This window comes from Falco peregrinus, chromosome 10, assembly GCF_023634155.1.
Source record: "Falco peregrinus isolate bFalPer1 chromosome 10, bFalPer1.pri, whole genome shotgun sequence".
NCBI classification, from domain to species: Eukaryota; Metazoa; Chordata; class Aves; order Falconiformes; family Falconidae; genus Falco; species Falco peregrinus.
In genome coordinates, this window is record NC_073730.1 from 4,724,879 (window position 1) to 4,743,098 (window position 18,220).

Here is an 18,220-nt window from a genome sequence, read left to right on the forward strand (position 1 = left end):
AATCATTAAAACCCAAAAGAAGATGCTTCCAAAAGCCTGTCCTTAATTAAGGAAAACCTTAGAACAAACGCCAAGTCCCTATGAAGCCAAAAAGTCTTACACATACGTTGACATTTTAGCAACTTGTTTAAATGCTTGAACAGTTATTTGAACTTTGGCCTGAATGTTCAGGCCTTATTAATGAAGTGTGTGAGCATAATTGTGCTAAAATCAGTGTTGGCGTGAAAGGTTTAAATCTGTATACAGTCTCTGAACTGCATTGCTGTGAGCTAGCTTGGTGAGGCTGCTGATGTGTTATCTCCTGGTCCTACTGACACCTGTGAGATTTGAGGTATGAAATCTTGGATTAATAGATGCAAGGTAGGGCTGGCAGTCCAGGGAGCAGCACAGTTATCTCAAAGTGAGAGTGTTTCAGATGAAGAGAAAATTGTTTATTAGCTGAATCTACTCCATGGTGGGTGAGCAAGAGCCGTACCTGCCAGTTGAAGGGGGAACGCTTGAAAAGATATAGTGAACCCTGCTTGGTTTGCTGCATATTTTGGAGAAGATTGTGAGCAGGAGAACATGAAGTAGTTGACAGTAACAGCTCCACTTGCTCCTTTGTGGTAAAGAAGGGTGTTTTCACAGCTGAAACAAAACGCTGGCATTTGGGGAATGGGGCTGTACTGCCCAACTGGGTGCTGAACAGCTCTTGAGTTGTGCATCAAGCCATGCTAGGGGCTGTAAAAGCCAGCTGCTTTGGGATGGGTGGTGTGCTGTGGCCCTCAGGGGAACGGTGATAGAGCCATAGCAGGAAAGCTTTGTCTCAGGCTGTTGTAATGGTGCAGCTGCTCTCTGGTAGTTCTCCGCTGCCTTGGGACCCTCCCTCTCACTGGGTTTCACAAGTGTTTTGCCTCTGTCTTGTTTTGAAATTTTTTTCTTCCTTTTAGGATCTGTACCCTCTCCCAGCTGCACTGTTTCCTAGTCAAGGTAATTCACCACTGGTTCACAGTGGAAACTGCCAGTTTGGTGGTTTTTATATTTTGAATTGGTTTTCTAAGTCTGGCAGCATTCAAACAAGAAGGCAGGGAGAAGTGACTCGTCTGTTACTTTATTTATCGCTTGTTTTGGGAAATCTAAATCCAAATTTGTATTTGACTCATATTAAGACTCCATTGCTGGATTATTTTTTTTTTTTCAGTTATTTTTGGCAGGGCTGAATTCACACCCAGAATAAGCACAGTCATCAGTCAGGGTAGCCTGTGTGACACTGAGCTCAGTTCTCAGCTCAGACCAGGGAGCTCTTTGAGCTGCCCAAAGTGACTGAAAGCTGAAGGCTTTTGCTGTTGGATCCAAACAATTTGGGGGCCTGTAGCAAGCCATACAAAGCTAGAAGTAAGTACTTGGCTGTCTGCCCTATGTTCTGTTTAGTTCAACTTAAGCTGTTAAAATTCACATACTGTGTGCTCTGTTCATTGTGTATCATTAGTGCTGTGGTAGAAAACATTGTAGCAACTTGTGAGTAGTGGCCAGTGCTGAATGAAATAGGGTGGCTTTTCTAATGCTCTGGGGTTTGAAGTTTCTGGTGTTTCCCCAGAGCATGGAGGGAGTTCTCTGTGCGGTACCCTACGGCTGCTACCTTGGGGCAGAAGGTTGCCATGAATAGTCTGAGTCCTGCCACAAGGGCTGAGCTTTCCCCTCTCAAAGCATCTGGTGGGACCACCTTTGGCTATAGCCCTTATACAGGAGGGGGGATGCAGCTCTGCTGGCTCAGACCGAGCCATTCGGTGACAGCACTCTGCTGTCTCCAAGGCTTCTCTAGAGAGCCCAGACTAGCCAAATTCCTGTTGAGGGTTTTTGTTTGTGGGAGGTTACTTCCTTAGGAATAACTGTAGAATTCAGCATTTCGTAATAGGCTGGAAGGTAGCAGGTTAAGTGGCCTTGCTCAGCAAACAGCAAGAGAGCTGGGCCTGAACTGCCATATCCCCCTTGCATCTGTCTTATCTCTAACAAAACAGGAAAGATGAGGCTCCTGCTCTGTCTCACTGCCTCAAATGTGTGAGAACATGGAGGGGTTCTAGGTCCAGCCTGAGTGTATGGGCACCTCTGTCGGCACAAGTTGTAGAACATGGCATACAGAAATATGCTTCCTCCACCACCGTTTGTTTTGAGACTGAATGCTTTATTGCTGCTCTGTTCTGTGGAAGATGGCCAAGGTGAGCTACTGGCGCTTTTGTCACCAGTTTCTATGTTACAGTTATTAGGAGTGATCTTCTAACGGGTTTTCCATTGACTTTGGACTTTGCTTTGGAGGACAACCTGTGGGTTTAGGGCATGTGGCCAACCTGCGGCTCTTGTTTCAGTGGAACTCAATATTGGACTATACCCCATAGCAAGCCTTGGGGGTAAATTGAATCCCTGGCTGCATGCAGAGAGGAAGCAAGGGAGACTGCTAAAATACGTATCTCTTGAGTTTTCCTGGGACTTGGTTACAGGCCCAATTCAATCCTGCAGCGTGCAGAAGCTGCAGGAGCCCTGGAAAGCCATGGACACCCTCTTCGTGTGAGCCATTGTCAGTGCAGCCCCAACCATCAGCAGCCTTCTGACCGTTGTCATCTGTGGTATGTGCTTGGTGGCGCGATGGGAAGGGCCCGCTTGAACCTGGCTGTCTGAGTTGGCTCTCATAGCAGTAAAGGGAGAATCCAACACCCTCTTCAAGTCTTTGAAACATTGACAGAAAGGGAAAAGATTTTCCTTATAGATCTTGCTTTTGAAAGCTGGCTGCCCCTGGTTCTGACTGTGCTTTGCAGTATACACTTGTTGAGCATGAAGTGCTTACCGCTGTTCGAAGCCCACCCTCCCTCCTTCCCTCCCTGTTTGCCAGAGGGAAGCGTTGGTACGTGTTAAATTCGGGAGGGAAATCAGTGCAGGGCCCTGGCCATAGAGTTTCCCACAACTTGTGTTACAATGTGAGCTGTACTCTGACAAACCAGAGGCACACAGTGTTGGTTTTGTCCTGTAGTACTTTTCCTATACAGATGGTGAAGTGAAAATTTTCTCCTCTGACCCAGTGCCTGAGGTAAGTAGACCGTAAATAGCTCAGGGGAGCAAACTGGGATGTGAAAAAGGGTGATTTTGTTTGTTTGTTTGTTTTCCCCTTCCTTTTTGGGGGAGGAAAAGATGAGGGTAACCATCAAAGCCTAAATTAACTCCCGCTTGCAAACGTAACTTGAGGAGACATTATCAGGCTAAAAATATGAGCAGTTTGTAAGAGGAACAGTTTTCCTCATACACTGCTACTCACATGTTACTTAATTAAAACAGTAGGCGCTTAATGTTGCGCTTACTTTTCCACTATTTGTGGTACTTGAGTTTTTTTGGGAGGGGGTGCTTTGAGCAAGGACAATGAGGGCTTGTGTCCATGGTAAAACTGCTGGCTAAAGCCAAAGTAAATATTGGAGTGGTTATACTTACGCCGACATAAGACCCTATATGAACATTCTTACTCAAACTTTTCTAAAATTTAGTTTCTGTTTATTGGAAATGGATTTAAATATGAGTGGAAAAAAGCTGCCGTGTTACTGGAACAGGAGTGTCCATCTGGAGGTCTCTTCCAGTTTAATTTATTAAACTTTCTTTCCTGAAATGTGTCAGGAATTTAGATTTTTTTCCTTGTCACTCCGCTAGTCTTTCCTGGCTGTGTCGTACAGGCTTTTGGTTGTAAATCTTGCAGGAGACCTTTTTTCTTTAATTAAATTCTTAAAATTGTTAATCAGCTCTTGAACGTGAAGCTGCCTCCTTTTTGGTGCAGACATGACTGATGTAACCTTGTGAGAGAAACATGCTTTTTATCTCCTGCCTGCATTACTAGTTGCAGAGTGTGTGGGCTTTGAGTTGAGAGTTGCCTGCGAGGAATCTCTTGACCTTCATCAGATCCTGTGCCTGGGAAGGAAGAGCCCTTTGCAGTGATGCAGGCTGAGGAGCAGCTCTTCTGAAAAGGCATTGGGGGTCCTGTGGAGCTCTGGTGGCCAGCAGCCTGAATGTGGGCCATGGTGTGCCTTGGTAGCAAAGGTCAACTGCATCCTGGGCAGTGTGAACAGAAGTAAGTCAGGAGATCAAGGCGAGGGGTTGTTCCCCTCTGCTAGGCACTTGTTTGATCACATCTGGAATACCGTGTCTGGTTTGGAGCCCCCTTGGTAAAGAAAGACGTTAATGAGCATGAGCAAATCTAGCAGAGAGCCATGGAGATGAGGAGACACTGGAGAATGAGTAAGAACTGTACTCCTGGCTAGCCAGCTCATCTCTGCTTTTCCTGTAGCCTTGCACTTAGCACATCTTCTTGTAGCTTCTGCTTTGTCTTGACTGCAGAAATGTTTCAAACTGATCCACTCAAATGTGATTTGGACTTGACACTGTGCCAAGAATAATGCTGATAGACCCAAGCTCAAATAATAGTACTGTGCTCACCAACATGCTTTCCAAAAATACACAAAAAGAAAAATAGATCTGGACACTGCCTTAGTCTAAGGGCCATGTGGACTGCAAAGGTGTGTTCTTGGGGAGCTAAGTGGAGCTGGGTTAAGGTGATCCACTCTCCTCACCTTATCAAGTCCATACCATGGACCAGTAATGATCAGAGGATGTGGTAAACTTTTCCAGGACAGGCAAGTGTGGAGAGGTGATAACATCTCTTACGTGGTGTGCTTTCACCATCCAATTTACTCGCAGGGCATGCCGAGAAGACTTGTTGGCCAGTGCTGCCCCTCTCCCCCAGCGCTGTTGTAGGAGGACTTTGGGCAGTCTGAAATTGCTTTTCTGCAGGTATTGGAGGTGCTGCTTTACCTCACCTCCTGTATTTTCCAAGAGAAGCTAGCACAGGATGCTCACAGCACAGTGTCTTTGATGCCAACTTGCCCTCGGTTTATCACACGAACAGTCTCATCGCGTGGCCTTGCCTCACTGTACCAGATGTGGCACAAGTGCTGGCTGCTCTGTCCGTGTGTCTTAACCCTTCCTGACTGGCATCACCGAGGGAAAGGATGGTCAGTTTTCCAGAACTGTGCACCATGGGCAACAGACCATCAGTGGTGGTGGTGGTGAGATCTGTAGCAGAGATGGCCTTAGCATCTCGAAAAATGGATTAAAAATGGACAGGGTCCAACTGATCTGTCAATCTGAGTTAGAGCACTGGAGTTTTAACTGTATACTCGCTTCTTGAAGTCCTACAAACTGTCTATTACAGAAGAAGTGCTTGTAACAGGAAATATCCTGACGTGCCTCTTATGGCTTGAGGAGCTCTGGCTGCCAGTGGGAAGTCCTCCTCACATTTTTATTTGCCTGTTTTTCTTGTGTAGGGGTTGTTATTTAAAAAAAAATAGAGGGGGGGAAAAAAGTGCCTGTTTTTCCATATGGTGGTGTTGCAGACACCATAGCTGCTATGTTTTTTCTGGGGGGATAGATGGACTGCTTCAGATACTACAGTAGGAGTACTTGCTGATTTTGTTTGATCTTAAACATGGATTGTTCTGAAACTAATAGTGATACCTGCTTTTGGGAATAGCTTGGGTTGTTTGGGTTTTTTTTTTGGTTGGGGTTGTTTTTTGAGGCTCAAAGCTGGAAAAACAAAGGTTTGCCAAATTGCTAGTCATAGGGCATGTTTCATCCAGGGTGTGACAAACTTTATTGCCTTCGAGAACTTTTGGGCTTAGAAATGCTTCTGGTTGAATAGTCCTGGAGGCAGCAGTCCTTTTTTTGTGCCAGAGCTTTGTCTCATCAATGTCTGCAGGTCTATTGGGATGTGAATTTACCTTCCACATAATGCCATTACAGCCTGGGCAGTAAAATGCCATTTTTCTTCTAGCAGTTTTCTTACTTTCCTTAGCCTGTCGGTGGGTGGATCTAAAGATTCCTCCAGGCAGCCATTCATGTGTCTCACTTCTGTCTGGAAGATGCTAGGTGTTGCGGTCTCCTGGGGGGGAGTTTTGCCAATTCCAGGAGCAGGATGGAGAACCAAAGGTGTTGGGGGGTCTGACTGACTGTTGGGAAGCTCTATCCCTAGGCAGCCATTGGCAGCAAAGGGCAAGATCAGATAGCAGCAGTCTTCAGTGTGCTCTGGCCTTCTCTCAGGATGGCGGTGTGTCCGTGCAGTAAAACTTGTGTGGTCTGACCTTACAGGAACTGGACAAAGGCGTGAGAGGAGGAGCATCCTTCAGCCCCCTTGCCTTGCCTGGGGAAGCAAAGAAGGGCTAGCCAGTGAGGGCAGCTAGCTTTTGAGGGCAGAGCTGTAGTAGCTCTGTCAGCCACTGTGTTTCAATTTTAAGGTTTCTTCTGCTAGTCGAAGTTTTGGGCTTTGTGGAGCAACTCTCAGTGATTGAGGAAACAGCCTTCTGTCATGTCACTAACTTTCTCTGAGGTTGAATGACTCTGTTTTTTACTTTTTTTATCATGGAAACTGTGTTTCATTTGTGAACTTTGGTTTTCCATTGCACATCCCTGCAAACAGCTCCTCCACTAATACATTTTTGGCTTGTGTGTGCGCAAAGCTGGATGGAGAAAAATCTCCTGACTGAGGCCAGGGAGCAGCCAGCACAATGCTGAGACCAATTTGACACGCACACAGCTGAAGCTTCCCCTTTCCCTCCCCAGACCATAGCAAACCCCTCCACATGACCCTGCCGATCTTATGTGAGGTTAGAAGGACTGGGATGAGGCTTGTTGAGGGAAACAGGCACGTGGGCCTGACTGGGAATTGTGCGCTTAAGACTTGCCTGGACCCGGCAAAGATTGTGACATGAGATGGATTGTCACCATCATCTTCGCCTGGTTTGTGTGATGCCTCTCTGCAGTGTGGTCCTGCTATGTACTAGGTGCTGTTGCAACTCCAGCGATGACCACGAACATAAAGCAGTTTTCTTGGTTCTCTGGTATTTTAGGAATTTTGGAGCTCTTGTTTACTGTGCAGCTGGGGTGTGGGAGGAAAGCAGAACAAGACTAGTGAAAGGTGCAGTGGCTGTGGGAGGCCCAAACAAGTGTGCTGAAACAGGGGCTTGAGTGGATGAGCTGCAATGTGTAAAACACATGGAGCAAGCCTGACTTAGTGTGTTCTACAAAGTCAGCACTATGACTGTTTTAGTCTGGTTAAATGTCCTTGCAAACTACATCTACAGTGCAGTCTGACGCAGGGCCTTGGTCAAGAGCAAACCCTGAAGTTATGACTAAACCCAGCCTTGCTGTGTCGTAGAGAGCATTTAATAACAAAGAAACCAGCCTCTCTTCGCTTGCTGAACTTTCATTTTTTATTGTTTTAGTAGGCAAGAATAAATATTCAACAAATAAGCTTCCTGTCCTTAAGTGGTTGTGGTGTTCTGGTTATAAATAAACTTAAAATCTGAATTCTTGAGTCTTTTAAAATTTAAATCAGGGTAAACCCTGCAGGAATGATATTTTCTAGTTGTATGAACGAGGAAGAGTTCATGCCCTGATGCTCGTCAGAGGATTATATGATGACTTGGGGGTCAGGTGTTTTCCTGAAATAGCTTGGAGTAGCTTTAGGGCTTGATGTGCCCCCTTTTACCTTCAGTGTGCCCTCCTCTAACCACATGTATCTCTGGCTTTAAGTAGGGTGGAGGGTGCTATGGGAAGTGCCTTTGGGTCTCGGAGCTGCAGGACAAAATAGGCAATTTATAGCAGTTGATGGGGGCTTAGCATGGCCTTCCAGTGCCCTCCTCTTACGGCCATGTTTCACACCATCTTTGCTGTCTCTCCACGGGACCTTTTGGGAGTACATATACTCCCAGAGGAATATAAAGGGGTTGTAAATTCTCAGTGGAGCTTGCTGAGCTGTGGCTGCACAAGCCGTGTCCTACTACAGAGCTGTGTGTGCTTTCCTGCCTTCTGGCCAGGAAAATCGAGCAGCCCTTCCACTTCAGGGAATTTGCTGTGGGATCTGCTGTGACCACGTGAGCAGCCAGGTGTTGGATGTGCAAAGTTGTAATCCCAGGGAAACACGTGCTGGAAAGGAGCAGCTGGGATGTGTCTTGGATCGCTTTTTCTGTGACCCAGGGGCGTGAGGATCCCAGGCAGAGATGAGCTTGTGGCTCCTTTGGGGATGCTTCCATGTGATTACTGTCAGAGATGTGGATCTGTGCATCCTGTTCCAGTTTGTGCAGCTATACTATTCAACCCTGAGGAAAAAAACATTCTTCAGATGCTGCTTTCGGGGAGGATCCAGAGGCCAGAGAGAAAGCAGGCGGGTTTCTCCCATCCCATTGTTTGAGTGCTGTTGCAGTGTTTTAATGGAATGTAGCATCTGCATCAAGCTTTTCCGCATGTTTTCACAAACTTGTAAGCTCTGTGTTGGGAAGTGGTAAGAAGGCAAGCTGCCTCTCTGGGAGCCTCAGCCTTGCTGGCTATAGCAGAGTGGGGGGAAGGAGGTCTGGTGCTGCTCCTGGTGTGTGTTGAGCATCCATGACTTCTCCTGCTGCCTCTGTGCTCAGCTCGACCATACACAGGGCAGTGAGAGGGGCTGTGCAGGTTGCAAATTGGAGTCAAGTGGCTTTCTAGGCCTAATTATGATGCTGTAGAGCAGCGTGTGACCTGATCCTTCCCTCTGCTAGCAGCATGTTGGCAGGGGCTCTTCTCAGTGTCTTAGCAGAGCCCCTGGTCCTGGTGTGAGGGGTTCCTGGGCTGTGGTGTGAGGCAGCGCAGCCGCCTGCTCGCAGCCGGGCTGTACAGCTTACGTGGTGGGCTTGCAGGGCGATACAGCCAAGCAGAGCAAAATCTGGTGCTTCTAGAGGTAGGACCTTTGCAGTTAGCTTACCTGGGGCCGTTCGTCTTGGGATGGCCTGTCTTGTCTTTTCCAGTGGATGAACTGAACAGAGTTCAGCCCCCTATCCGCTTGGTGGTAAAGCTGCTGTGATTGCTGTGAGCAAGAGGGGAGCGGTGTGCGAGCATGCCTGCACTAAGGGGGTGCTCTGGCTTTGTGGGAAAGTGGGACTCTGCCCTGTTTCTTAAGGACTTGCACATCTGCAGAGCTTCCCTGAGTTCTGCCAGGAGATGGATGCACCTGTAAGAAATCAGTTCTGCTTCTGTTTGACTCATTTACCAGCTGGAAAAGGCAAAGGACCTAAATCCTGTGTTAACAGGCTTCCTTTGCGCTCTTGTTTTCCCAGGGCGGCCACTGACCATAACGCTGATAACACCACAGCAATCCTTAGAGAGTGGCTGAAGAACGTGCAGAACCTCTACCACGATGTGGAGTGGAGACCGATGGAGGACCCCCAGTGAGTACTGCAGCAAGAGGCTGTCTGAAGCTGTTTGGTGTATATGTCAAACTTTCTAGGTTTTTCTGGGTTTGAACCAGGAGATGTACTAAATGTCCAAGCATTAAAATGTGGATTTTGGTTTGATGTTATTGGGGGGGGTGTGTGGTTTTTTTTGGGGGGGTGGGGTCTGTCCCATTAAAATGGTGTTCTCATGGAGCCCATAAAAAGATCTCTGACTTCCATCAAGCAACTCAGGCAGAATTTCAGAGAAGGCGGCGTTTTCCATTTGGTTATTTAGCATCTGCAGCTGCTCTCTTTACACGGTAAACAAATCACATCAAAAGCTACAGGGAATAAAAACTATCATTCTTTATTTGCAAGGAAGCAGAGAAATCGTAGCCCATTCCCATAGCGTCTGTGAAACTTCTGTCTGAAACATCAAATATTCACCAAGTTCCGAGCCAGAGAACTGGATTTAATTCAGTATATTATGCCTTTGCATGACTTGCAGGAATCTTGCTTTGAAATATGATGTTAGGTGTGTTGGGCTCTTATTTGGTTCGTTTTTATTTTTAAGATTAACTGTTCCTTGGTTTGTTCTGTTTTCTATTTCTTCCATCAGGGAAAAGTACATCAGTTTTCCCTTTCTTTGGGCTTGCTTTTATTTTCAAGGTCCTCAGTGCAGTGGTGGGGCATGTGTGGTACAAACCCACGGTGAATACTTGTTTTATTGACTTTAAGTCCTTTCTTTGCAATTGAGTTTTCTTAATCCTGTCAAACTTAGGTTTTTTAAGTTCTGTCAAAAGTTTTTGAAATTTTTAGCTCCTTCACTGGTTTATGCTGGCACTGTTTCAAAGTCCTGAATTTTTATTCCACATAGGGATCTGTCCCTAAGTTTCCTTCCATCTTTGTTTAAAAGTATTTGCTTTTGGACCTGATCCTGAAAACAGACATGCACATAATTTTGTTCATGTAATTGGGCTCATGGGGTTGGGTGTTTCTAGATTTAAGAGCCATTACGGGATGTGTTAACAGTTACTAATAATGCCCAGACCCTGGGGGAATCCAGGTTGCCTTCATCTTCACCTCCTCAGCTTTGTTGGTTCTACTAGGCTTAAGGAAGCTGTATTTACAGTCTTAAAGCCTAGCAGAGGACAGATGACTTTCTACCAGAGGGTCGGATGAGGTAAATCAGCTTCAGTTCCTTTTCGGGGGTAACCTCTGCTTACGTCAGGTGGGGGCCTGCCGCAGCAGAAGAAACTCCGGGTTTCGATAGCGCTATTTTGCTTGTGGCCACGTGGTCGGCAGGACATGCTGCAGTCCTGTTTGTTCTCTGGTGCCCTGCGTACACATGCCAGCATGAAACTTGGAATCGTTCTCCCTCAAAACCTCTCCTGGGTTGCCTGAGGTAACTCTAACACTGTTTTTCTTTTGGAAAGCAAGGGAACTTTCTCTTTTTTTTTTCTTTTTTTCCACTAGTGTTGTAATAGGGCTCAGAACTGGGTGCAGTCACTTTTTTTTTTGTCTTTGTTAGGTCTTACCCAGAAGAAATTGGGCCAAAACATTGGCCAAGCTCCCGATTCACTCATGTGATGAAACTCCGACAGGCTGCCCTGCGTGCTGCACGAGAGAAGTGGTCAGACTACATCCTGGTAAATAGAAGGTTTGATTTATTAACTGCCCTCGAGCAAAAGCTTTTCAGGTAGTTACTTTGGTATTTGGGGCTGTCGAAAAGTTTCCTCTCTATCTAAAGACAAAGTGCTCTGCAGTGAGATACTGTGTGTCATTTCTTGGTCTGATGAGCAAGAGACTTTGCAGCCAGGGAGGTATGTCCCTGGGTAAAGCCCAAGGCTTTCTTCACAGGTGTCAGGACTGAATATAGTCCTGGTGATATGTAGGCACCTGCAAGGATCCCCCAGATTGAAACATCACCTGTTATTGATGAAATGTAAGGGGAATAGTTCTGCAGGACAGTTCTGGAAAGATCTTTGGTGATGCCAGCAGCAGTTAATGGTGGCGTTCCCACAACCCCTGACCAAGGCAAGGGTTTGAGGCCAGTTTTTAAGAGTTGTTCTTGATCCTCTTCACAGAATAAACTTGTCCTGAATGTTATTTTCCCTTGCAGCTCCCTTGCCCCTGTGCTGGAGTAATTTTGTGTGGAGTCGGAGGGAAGCTTTGCATCTTTTCCCATCTCATAGCTTTGTTGTGGGGCCAGGCACCTCTGGGTTTACTGTAACAGTGATCGACCCTACAGAATCAAAACCAGCAGCTCAGTGCTTTTTGGTGGTTTTTTTTGCCAACCTAATGCCTCTGCATGCCCTGTTCCCAAGCAAGTGTCAGGGGAAGCATATAGTTTCTTCTAATAACGATTTTTTTTTCTCTTCCCCTCTTCTTTCTCTAGTTCATTGATGCAGATAATTTATTGACCAACCCAGAAACCCTGAACCTGATGATAGCAGAAAACAAGACATTGGTGGCACCAATGCTCGAGTCTCGCTCTCTCTACTCTAACTTCTGGTGCGGCATCACTCCCCAGGCAAGTGACCTTGTGAACGGTGCTGGGTGACTGTGCAAGCTGTATTTTCAAAGGCCTCCTGCCTTGTGTCTGTGGAGCAGTGGGCATTGCTTCTCTTCTGTGGGCTTTCCCGTCTGCTTTTATAGTGTCCTTCTGAAAAGAAGCTGCTGTACCTCTGAGGCATGCAGAGGCAGTGTTGGCGTGTGGTGAGGGTAGTTGTCTCGGCTTGCACCTGTCATAGTGGTGGCACCCCAAATCTTGGGTGGGTGTCTTTGGGGAAGGTCCGTACCTTTATAGGGAAGCTGGGAAGAAGAGTAGAGAGGATGTTGCAGTCTGTGAATGTTTTTCAGGCTTTGTTTTCTAGCTGAGCTATAGGTATGAGCAAAGCAGTACATGTTCTGCACTGGATGTGCAGGCACATAGCTGAAACTTGCTTCCTTATCTGAGATTCCTCATTTGAAAAAGTTGAATCTGGAGGAACCAGAGCTTGCTTTGCCAGAAGTGTTGGGAATTGATACAATCCCACTAACTACATAAAAAATACTGATATACACACCAGAATTGGAGATGTTTCCATATGTTTGTGTAATGGCCTTAAAACTCTCTGTACATAATTTTATACTAGCTTTCCTGTATAGTGACACTAATCTGAGCGGAATTTGCTTTTCTTTCTACAGCTCTCCATTGTGTATAGGTTATTTTTTTCACATATGAACAAGATTTATGTAGTGGGACAACATCCTTTGCATTGTATGCAGTGTGTGTGCTGAAGTGTGTATGTAAAGGGTACTGGTGTGAAGGACAGAAGTGATGAGTACAGAAATTAGTTCTATGTTACCTTTTCAGATCACATATACTGCAGAAAGTATCAGATATAAAAATGTTGTGTAGTAGAAATAGCATTATTTTTAGAGCCAAAATGAGGTTGAGCTATCACTTTACAAGCTGGTCTGTATCACTGTGGTGTGTTGACCCTGGCTGGTAGATAAGCACCCACCCAGTCACTTACTTGTTCCCACCCAGCAGGATAGGGGACCAAATTGGAAAAGCAGAAGCAAAAAACCAAAAACCAAACCCAAAAGCAATCATCAGGGGTTGAGATAAAGACAGTTTAATAAGTGAATTGGGGAAAACAAACCCCAAATAAAAAAGTGATAGAAAAACAGTCACTTACCACCAGGAGATGCATGCCAAGCCATTCCCCGAGCACCAGCTACTTTGGAAAAACTCCCCCCCACCCAGTGTTACTGCTGAGCATGATGTTATATGGTATGGAAAATCACTGTGGTCAGTTGGGGTCACCTGTCCCAGCTGTGTACCTTCCCAACCTCTTGCCCATCCCCAGCCTACTCGCTGTGGGAAACAGAGTGAGAAACAGAGAAGGCCTTGATGCTGTGCAAACATGCTTCAGCAGCAGCTAAAACATCATGTGTTACCAACACTGTTTTGGTCAGCAGTCTGAAACACAGCACTGTACTGGCTGCTGTGAAGAAAATTAACTGCATCCCAGCCAAACCCAGTATAACCACCTTGGATATGTAAATCTATAGAAGGGCAGATATATTGTCATGGTAATTTTTTGCTTTTTTTCACTCTGCCTTTGAAATGTTCTTGACTAAGCTCTGGGTAGGCTTTTCAAGACATTGAAGCTGAAATGGAGACTGTAGTTAATGCTTTTTTTTCTCCCAGGTAAGCCTCAGTAATGAGATCAGCTTTTTCACTTGTTCTCTAGTCTGCTGCTGGCATGTGTTTCCTCATCCTTCGAGGCGGCAGGATCCCAAGCTGTGTCTCTCCTGGAAAGCTTCAGAATTTCCTTCTTTTTACTTCCATGCCTGAGTCTTGCATTTCCCTCTTGGTAAAGACAAGCTTGCCCTACTGCATAGGCAAATGTGTTTAAGTTCGAGCTGCGCACACAGCTTGGAACTTCCCTGGGGCATGTGAAAAGGAATACTTCAGAGAAGCTCCATGGTCCTGCCCTTCCCTACCCTCTTGCTTTATTCCAGAAAACTAACCAGATGCTAATTATTGTCACTATTGCTGGAGTGAAACAAAGAGCAAACTCCATTCCCTTTTTCTTCTATTTACCTAGTGTAAACCATCATTCTTGCTTCCCAGTGTTAGCAAGGACACTAGTAGGGACCACAGGCAGGGTGAAAACATAACAAGTGTACTGGGTCAGACCAAAGGTCCATTGGCTACCAGCGGTTCCTAGTAGATGCCTAGGGAATAATATAAGAGCATGGCAAACAAGTAAGTGAACGATAACTTCCCCAAAATATTTTCCTAGCCTCTGGTAATCTCCTTCTCTATGATTCTTTGAGGGAGATCTTTATCTTTAAAGCTCTCAGTGATTATTTTTTATTATTATTTTATAGAAAGCACTGTCTGAAACTTTGATTTTTTTGGCACCGATGCCATCTTATGGGAAGGAGTTCCACAGTTCAGACTAACTAACTGAGTAAAAATAACAGGAAAAGGTCCTGAACTTCCCAAATTCTTGGGAAGTAAATACATAGATAAGAAACAGGGGGGTGGGCATGATGGGTGTTTACTTGTTTCAGTTTTTGTTTTAAAATGGAGATAGAAGCTTCATAGCAAAGGCGTTGTCCTTTAAGCCGTTAAGGTTAAGTCCTGAGACAGCCAGGTTTTCCACTGATGTAAATCAGCATTGCTCCGCAGGCTGAAATGGATCTGTGCCTGTGTGCACCAGCTTCAGCCCTGGCCCCTGATGTTACCTCTCCAGTAGTAAGTTTCCATCATTACCAGCATTAGCTGAGAGAAAGGAGAGGGGAAAAACCTAGCAGCAAATGTGTCTTGCAGAATTTGGTGAAAAAAAGCTGCTCAAATGAACAGGAAAGTTTCCACTTTGTTTTTTTTCTTAGTTGCTGCTGCTTGTTTTTGTGCTCACAGTCCCACAGCTTCATGCTCTCAGCCTTGCTCTCCCTGGGGACTTGGGGAGGGAGTAAGAGCTGGAGCACACCCTGAAACACCGCCTCCAGCACTGAGCAACAAGCAGCCAAACCCAACTCCAGACAGCTTGACATTTAGTCGTCATGAAGCTAACCTAAGGCGAGCACAGCAGCAGTGCTGACAAGTTGGAGTCTTTCTTGACTACACATGATTTATGAGCAGTGAAAAGCCCCAAAACCCCATAGCGAGCGACTGGAGGAGGAAAGATTAGTTTCCAGCATCTCTCACCTGTGGGCATTCTCAGATGTCTGGTAAAGGTTGAATGTCTTAACCCTTCCTTCAGTGGGAACACCAGTAAGGTCTCTGCTCACTTGTTCCTTTTCATGAAAATCAGACCAGCTGTGTTTGAGATACCTTCTGACCATACTGTGGGGACTAGATGTCTAAAGGGCAGAGGAAAGGATCAACAAATACATAAACAGACAAATGCGCCACACCATGCCTCTGCACAAAACCAGGGTAAAGTGGTTGTGCAGTGATTCACTCAGCCTTTGCTAGGATGCTCATGGAAAATATAATGTACGAGGAACTTTAACTTATTTTAGTGACTCCTATTTCTGTAAAGACCAGAATCTGCTCTGGATTCACATGTCTGGATGTCTTACTGTGCGTTAAGATTTTCTTTCTGGAGGAATTCAGTGTGTTTATTTCCAAATCTGATAGCTGTATACTTAATACACCTGCAAAAGCAGCTGTGAGCTGCACAACGTGGGTGTTGCATCCACAACGCTGGAAGGTGAGCAGAGCTCATGCTTACAGAGAAATGAGCTGACTGAAGTGCTTCCCCCAGGCAGTCTGTGGGGAGAGCTCAGGGGTGAGTATTAAACCTGCTTGCCCTGGGATGGAGGAAGCAGGGATTCTTACATAGCTGATAAAGATTGAGATGTTGCCTTCACTGCAATGAAGCAAATGATAATTTTAAATTTTTTTTAAGTCATGGTCAGAAATAATTTGCAGGTCCTATTTTGTGAGACACTGAATGTCCTTTGTACCTGTTGAACATGGAGGATGTCACAGATGCTCGTCAGCTTCCAGGATCAGACCTGAGAGTCTTATGTGCAAAAAAAGTTTTTGAAGAGCCAGGAGAAAATAGTCCAAGGTTTGATGCTCTTTTGCAAGAAATTTTTTGCAACTGTAAGGCTTGGATTTCCAATCACTGCTAGAAAGGAGAGAGAGAGAAGGTTGAGCCTTAGCTTTTGGGATGGAGGTTGTTTCTAAATACCCAACTGAGCCCTTTCCAAATGGGAGACACTTAAAAACCTGAGAATTGAGCATTGATCCATCTCTGCTGGGGAAGTCTAAGGGTGAGAGCTTTTGCTAAGGAGCATCTCCAAAACAGAAATCTCTTTGTAACAAGCAGCCCCCTCGTTGTGATTTCAGGGCTATTACAAAAGGACCTTGGATTATCCCCTGATTCGGGAATGGAAGAGGACAGGCTGTTTTGCTGTCCCGATGATTCATTCCACGTTCCTCATTGACTTGAGGAAAGAGGCCTCCACCAAGCTGATGTTCTACCCCCCTCACCAGGACTACACCTGGAGCTTTGATGATATCATGGTCTTTGCCTTTTCCAGTCGCCAAGCAGGTATGTCGGGAGCCTTTGCTGGGGAGGAGTCACTAGTAGAGACATGCAGACCTCTAGCTGGAGTTCACAGCCAGAAGTCCTGTGTTGACTGTAGTGTTGAGCTAAGACCCAGTTCCCTTTCCTCTTTCAGATCTAGTCAGGGATAACTAGCAGCAAGGGAGAGGCAATGCAGTTTTGAATCGGCTAGCTTCAAAGGCCATGGGAACCATTCTTGGGATGGGGGCAGTGTTTCAGAAAGAAAACGTGTGGCATCCACCCCTGGTTTGTGTCACAGCAAGACAGTAGTGAACACAGGTGAATGCTGTGAGAGCAGAAGGTATCCTTGAAGTCCATAGGTAAGGGATCTGAAGTCACCGCTTCCAGGAGATCCATGAGGAAGGGAGTAAGGGCAAGAGACTCTTTCTAAATGTAGCAGCCCTTGTGGAAAACAAACCCCAAGTTGCTTACCTGCAGCGCTGATGAGGCTGTGCTTCACGGCAGCTCAGCAGGAATTGTCTGAGGTGTGGGGGGATTTTGTTCTGGTTTTTGGTGTTTTTTTGTTTTCTGCTTTTAAAGCAAAATCAGTGTAACTTGCAGGGGAACAATGTGGAGTCTGTGGACTGTGCTGAAAGGAAATCTCTTGCAGGCAAGAGCAGGTTAGAGCTCATGTGCAAGCAGTAAAACCTCTGCATACTTGACATTGCTTGACGTGGTATCATTGGTACTTTGGGAGAACCAGCTGAGCACAGAGAGCTGCCTTGAGATCCTTGGGGCACAGCAGAGAGAATATGTGTACCGCTCCGGCTGATAACTGGGATCAGTTTCCGCTGGACAGTGGGAGGATTTCAGTTAGACCTGAGATACAGGGCTCTTCTCGGGCCAAGGCACAACCTCAGTGTCCTTCTCCTTTGTCTGGAATGGCTGTTGGTGTTGGCAGAGAGCTCTAGGTGTCTCGGAGAAATCACTGTCTCTTAAGTGCATGCGACTGCTGCTACTGCTGCTTGTACTTGTGGTGAGGATGTTTATTTAGTGCCATTTCTTTGTGGAGAGTGGAGCTGGTGGGTATTCTGTCTAAAGCAAAGTCCTGGCTGGCAGACGGGTGCGTAGCAGTGTCAGAGCTGCAAGGAGCTCCCGGGAAGGCTGCGGCTGTAATGGCCATCCCTGTGGTTCTTGGCCCTGCTGCATTGGGAAGGGGAAAGTCTGGGGCCTTACAAGGACAAAAGCACTGATGCAACCTCAGTGGCACCAATAAACGTGCTTCGGTTCAGAGCTTCAAGACTGGTTTGCTGGCTTGCTGAGGTGAATTAATAGGGAGAAGTTGTTTGCGGGTCCTCTGAGTGATGTGCCGTTGGTGTTAGCTGTCTTCTGTTTGTAAAAGAGGCAAAGTTAAGGTGAGAAGGAAGGGCTGTTTTTGGGGAACAGACAAGCAGAGAGAAAGTGAAGAAGTATGGTTTGTTGGCAATCACTTCTGCAGAAGAGGCAGGCTGAGCAGACTGCCTTTCCTACCGTTCCCAGAGCAGCACAGCAGCCACCAGCTGTTTGTAGCTTTCATTTTAGTGATGTTTGTGGTGTGAAGGTCCTGACAAGCACTGAAAGAAATGGTCTTGTCTTGGCAGCCTAAGCAGAGCTTTTTAAAACTCAGCAATGAGAGGATAAGGGGCATCAAATGAGAAAGGAGTGGTAGAGAGGAGGCAGCAAGGGCTGAAATTAGAGCCCTTGGGAGGCAGAGGCAAGATGTGAACTCGCAGAGCACCTTTGGGGCCCTGACTTTGAGTCACGACATCAGTATGTTGGCTCCAGAGGAGAACTGAGATTTCAGTCTGGATAGCAAAGCTGGCTCCTTGACATCAGCCTGCCCTGCTTGTTCCCTCTGACAGCTCTCCCAGAAATGCAGCATCCAACGTATGTGGTAACTGCATCACATGAGCT

At 46.2% G+C, this 18,220-nt stretch overlaps 1 protein-coding gene across 2 annotated transcripts in view; it reads left to right on the forward strand.

The window, feature by feature from the left end:
* The window catches only part of COLGALT2 (collagen beta(1-O)galactosyltransferase 2), a 59,993-nt gene that overhangs the window by 30,942 nt on the left and 10,831 nt on the right, over nt 1-18,220 (forward strand). For both annotated transcript variants that reach the window (XM_055815194.1, XM_055815193.1), the window contains 4 exons: nt 9,150-9,260; nt 10,777-10,894; nt 11,644-11,778; nt 16,108-16,312. In XM_055815194.1, the coding sequence (XP_055671169.1) occupies nt 9,247-9,260; nt 10,777-10,894; nt 11,644-11,778; nt 16,108-16,312 (472 nt within the window). In that variant the 5' untranslated portion in view covers nt 9,150-9,246. The remainder of the gene's footprint in view (nt 1-9,149; nt 9,261-10,776; nt 10,895-11,643; nt 11,779-16,107; nt 16,313-18,220) is intronic.